Genomic DNA, 4,775 nt, shown 5'->3' on the forward strand with positions numbered 1-4,775 from the left:
CACTTTAGGAAAGACTGCTTTGTCATCTGCCTGAAGACTTCCAGAGCATGCTTCCAAAACTCTACTGATGCAGGGAGTAGGGATGCAAACTTAGGGCTCACGCTTCAGAGCTTATAAATGAATCAAATTGTAGAGAGCGATTTGCTTTTGACAGGAAGCCTAAGCTGTGTTTATTTATGAGAAAACTTCATGTGCAAAGGGAGAATCACAAGAGCTCCTCAACTTGAGCACAGCAACACCCCCAGTTACAAACAATTGGCAGCGTTATAAATACACAGAAATCAGGTAACAGTTACAAAATACCATATACAGGTTTGAAATAGGTGTTCTTCAGAAGCTTGTGACAGGCAAAAGATCCTAAATTCTGGTGCAGAACACAAACCTCCCTCAGGGCTGTATTAAGCCAAATGAGCCAGTGCTCCACTCTAGGCATCTGTGGTCCAAGGAAGAACCCTGTGCTGTGAAGGCTTGTGCCAGCATACACACATTCAGTTTTTTTGGGGAGGCTAGGTGTCCAAAACCATCACTTAATGAATTTATTCCAAGTTCCAGATGTTTGAGTATCCTTTTTTTCTTGCTTTACAAAAGCAACGCTAACTGTACCTGGTACTCTCTCCAGTTTGCAAGGGGTCTCTGCGTGCCACAAAGAGAACTGATCTGGATACCAGAAACCCTACCGTTATTTTTAAGTGCCATGCAACACCATCCTACCTTATGTCTTCATGCAGGGCTTGCCAACGTAATTTTTACTTTTTCAGTGGAACCTCTATTGTCATAAAATCCTCAGCCAGCTTTACTTCCTGACCATCTAACACCGACTCTGCCTGTCTCTTCAGTTCGGTGATGTCCGCATCTCCCTCGCCTCTCTGAGCAGCTGGTTTATACCGCTGACTGAAGTGAGTCAAAACCAATTTCTTAACTTTACACAGTTTTGCAAAATCTGATGCCATTTTTGGGGTGCTATGACCGTGCTCCCTGGCCTTTTCCTCTTGGGAATCATCCAACGTGGCTTCATGTATCAGTACATCTGCTTCACAGCAAAGCTTCATGGCCACATCTCCAACCACCCCTGAACAATCCCCCAAAATGCAGACTTTTCTTCCAGGAATAGGATCTTCTAAGACATCTGAAGGAGAAATCGTTACGCCGTTTTCTAGAACGATTGCTGTACCATTCTTCAGTTTCCCATATAAAGGACCTGGCTGAACTCCTGGTAAACAGAGGCAAAAGAGACCGTAAGTATTATGAGGAGTTTCAAGGCAAAAGAGACCATGAGGAGTTTCAAGTTTTTTAAAAAAAAAAAAAACCACTTAAGAAAAGGCACGCTATATATAGGGCTGTCTCACTGACAAAATACAACCTCAATATAAATAGCAATTGATATTTCACACACTTCATACGAATAAAGAGCTTGCAACATTAGCAGGAAGTGTGTTTGAAGGAAAGCTACATTCTTCATATTAAAGTCAATAAAGTCATACAAATACACTGGCCTTATGTTTCCCTGAAAGCCACGTTGTGCTTTTTAAACTTTAGCATCTCAACCTGTTCACTCACCCCCGTGTGAGAATGGTCTGCAATATTAATTGGCACCAGTGTTACACACCAATTCAGACTGCTGCATTGGTGTGAAGTATTAAAATGTCTTTAATGGAAAATGGAATTAAAATTGATTACGGAGAGATACAGCAGCTCTAATTTGCCAGAACCTCTAGGAAGGGGATCATAAAAAGACTTCAACTGCCTGTGAACCCACTTTTGTTACATTTCCTGAAAACTGGAGTCACTGCTCAGCTTGAATACATGCATTTAGGCATTTAAAAAATTAAAAAGAGGAAAAGTAAGTCAAAGTAGTTACCAAGGTCTTTCAGTTTCTGTACATTGAGTTTACCCGTCCGGGGCTTCTCTTCCACCACAAAGCCAAAGGAAGGAATGCGGTGAAAAAGGCGAAATGCTTTCAGAACTAGCTGCTCATCCTCAACCAGCAAGTAGGAGTTGTCTACTGGATCCAGGTGGAGTATTCGCCCTTGTGCTCCCTGGGGAGCTCTCTCTTCTCTGTCCAAGTAAGAAAAATCTTTAAATTCTTCTGCAGGGCACTGGTCCCGTGTAGAGCCCTAATGGCCCGTAAATATCAACAGGGGGTTTGTTTGGGTCAGGGCTACTTTGGAGGCTAAGTGTACACAGCAGGCCAGGAAGTCCGAAAAAGTGGTCACCGTGAAGATGGGTGATGAAAATCTTGGTAATTCTGCCTATTGAACAACAGGAGAAGAAAAACAAATAAGAAGAAGATAGGAAAATAAGTGAACACCATAACAATTCAGAAATAATCGCTTCTCGGCAAGAAGTAGGAAATAAGGAAGGAGGGAAATTAAAATAAAACCCGTGTTTTAAGAAACAAATCCCAAACCACAAAGTATTTTTCTTCCACAGTAGCGATAAATTTCCACACAAGGTTTATTTTGGCTTGATTTGTCAAGATTTCCGAGACGAAAGTTTTAGTTGCTTCTAAGCAAAGTGTCCTACAAGCACGGAACAGAATCGACTGGTGGCGTGTGCCACATTAAAACGCAAAGAAGCGCTGGGAAGTGGTTGTGCTTTCATACGTTACATGGGAACCGTGGACTAATGAGACATAAAAGTGCAATTTGTGTTGTTCTAGCACATGAAATGAACATCATTTTTTTTAAAGGGTAAGAACCCCATGGTTCCTGACTGGTTTGTTTCAAAAAATTGCACGTAAAAGATTTGGGCTTTGTTTCATGTCCAAGTTTGTCTCACTCCAGCTCTCAGGCACTAGGCCCTGCCTTTGCTCGATTAAAAAAGCCCAGAATTTTCTCTCACTATGGACACGTGTACTTTAATCAGTCTGCCTCAGTCTCCTCTGCTAGCTGAGTTCCCACTTCCTTGCAGAAAGGCTCTTTCTCCAGGATCTGTTAGGAACCTGGAGAAAGCAATAGGAAGGACAGAATCTCTTTCTTTCGATATAAGAACAATTTAGTAAAAATCAGTGAATTTAGTAAAAATTAAGTCTATTCACTTGGTCGTTATATCCCCCGACAGCTTCAGATTTAGGGGGAGCAGGAGGTTGGTTTTCTGTTTATAACTGGCAATTCCAACTTTGTAACTCGAGAGTCAGAAGTCTGCTCTTGCCGCTGTAGACTGCAAAAGCAGAGCGACTGAAGGCAAGCCTGGTTTCCACTTTATTTTCCAAAATGTAGAAGTTACCACGAACAGACACAACCTTCCTTGAAAACAAAAGCACCATATTTATTGACAGGAAGACTCACAGCAGGTATTGTCTAGAGCCGTCTTCAGACAAATACGAGCCGTGCCAGTTTAAAGCTGGTCTGTGGTCCACGGTTGAAATTACAAAGCCCGAGAAATTAAAGCCGGAGAGTTTGGTTCGTGAACACAATTCGTTACCAAAGGGCAATCGAGGATTACTGCACAGCAGGTTCAGCAACTGCCACCCGTCGGCAGCACCGTCGGATGCTTATGCATGTTTAGTATGTATTCAAATACCGTGAGCACAAGGACAAAGCATTCTGTTTAGGTCTCATGAAACTTCTTCCCCATCCCTCATCACAGTACCTTTCAACAGCACAAACCTGCTTTGAGGTGGCTCTTCATGAATTGCGTTTGAGTTCCCTCTCCGCAGTCGAAGAGCCAGCACTCTCCTTCCCTGCGAAGCACTAACGCCGACGCTCCTCTTGTTGGAGAGGGATACGCCGAGCCTGTGCCGAGGAAAGTTATATCCATCGACATTTTGAGTATGTCCGTGTGCCACCCGAGAGAGAGGTTTTGAGCCACTGAACGTACGTATTTATGCTGGGAAAGAAACAAACATTTTTGCTTTAAATGAAGGCATCCTCCATACTTTAGCATGATGATCAAATCCCCCTTCCCTTACAGAATAAAACCAAAACCTCCCTGGAGCAGGATAAGACTTTCAGACAACACAGTATTTACAAGCAGGTGGTTTCCTTTTTACGTCAGTGGAAGGTTGCAAACACACAGCCCAAACATAAGACGCAACCTTTGTTCACGACCTAAAGAAACAGCCCTTGCCAGTTGGAAATGCTCCAATCTTTAACCCCACTATTCTTTCACCTTCACTTTACCTAAACTTTGAATTTTCCTGCATCCGCTTTCCTCTAAAAGCCTTTTCAGAATGACTAACGCCAAACAGCCGCTGCTGACATTCAAACGCCGTTACGGAACCTCAGGAGCGGGCAGCCCAGCACCGCAGAAGGAAAAGATTTGCTCCCCTCACCACAACTTCAGCGAGCGCAAGAGGCGGGAGCGACCTGACTCGCTTCGCCTTTGCGACGGCATCCTTGAGAGCGATCGCTATCTTACTTCTCATCAGTGTGAAGTGAAAAATTAAACACTACCAAACCTTTACCTAGCCTGAAGGCTGGCTGACACGATCACGGAATGCCTATTGCAGCAGCAGGAGCTATACCATCACCTGCCGTACCCCAGCTGTTTATGTATTCGCTGTATTGTCCGGATGAGGAGCCTGGCTGGTCTGTAGGTGCAGGACAACCTTTGGAAAGCCGTGTTAGGAGCAGAACTTCCACGCGCACGACTCCTGATGCTGTCTCACCTTACGGGGCGTGCTTTCTCCAGCCTTAAGTCTGCCCAGACGTAGCTCTTGTTTTCAGATGTGTTTCCACCTCGTTTCACGCTCCAGATGCCTCAACAGCTTCAGGTACCTTCCAAGGAAAAGAATGAAGCATTTCTCAGGTTTAGCTGCTTTCACAGGAGCTGCC

General features: G+C 44.0%; 1 protein-coding gene across 1 annotated transcript; it reads right to left on the minus strand.

The window, feature by feature from the left end:
* Nucleotides 1-246: 246 nt before the first annotated feature.
* ELAC1 (elaC ribonuclease Z 1) lies at nt 247-4,769 on the minus strand. The gene is given in 5 exon segments (XM_009647679.2): nt 247-1,210; nt 1,859-2,109; nt 2,111-2,249; nt 3,609-3,828; nt 4,406-4,769. Coding segments are annotated over 4 exon segments (1,011 nt in total). The 5' UTR covers nt 3,766-3,828; nt 4,406-4,769; the 3' UTR covers nt 247-746.
* Between the last annotated feature and the right edge of the window lie 6 nt (nt 4,770-4,775).

This window comes from Egretta garzetta, unplaced genomic scaffold (genome assembly GCF_000687185.1).
Source record: "Egretta garzetta isolate BGI_Z169 unplaced genomic scaffold, ASM68718v1 scaffold179, whole genome shotgun sequence".
Classification (NCBI taxonomy): domain Eukaryota; kingdom Metazoa; phylum Chordata; class Aves; order Pelecaniformes; family Ardeidae; genus Egretta; species Egretta garzetta.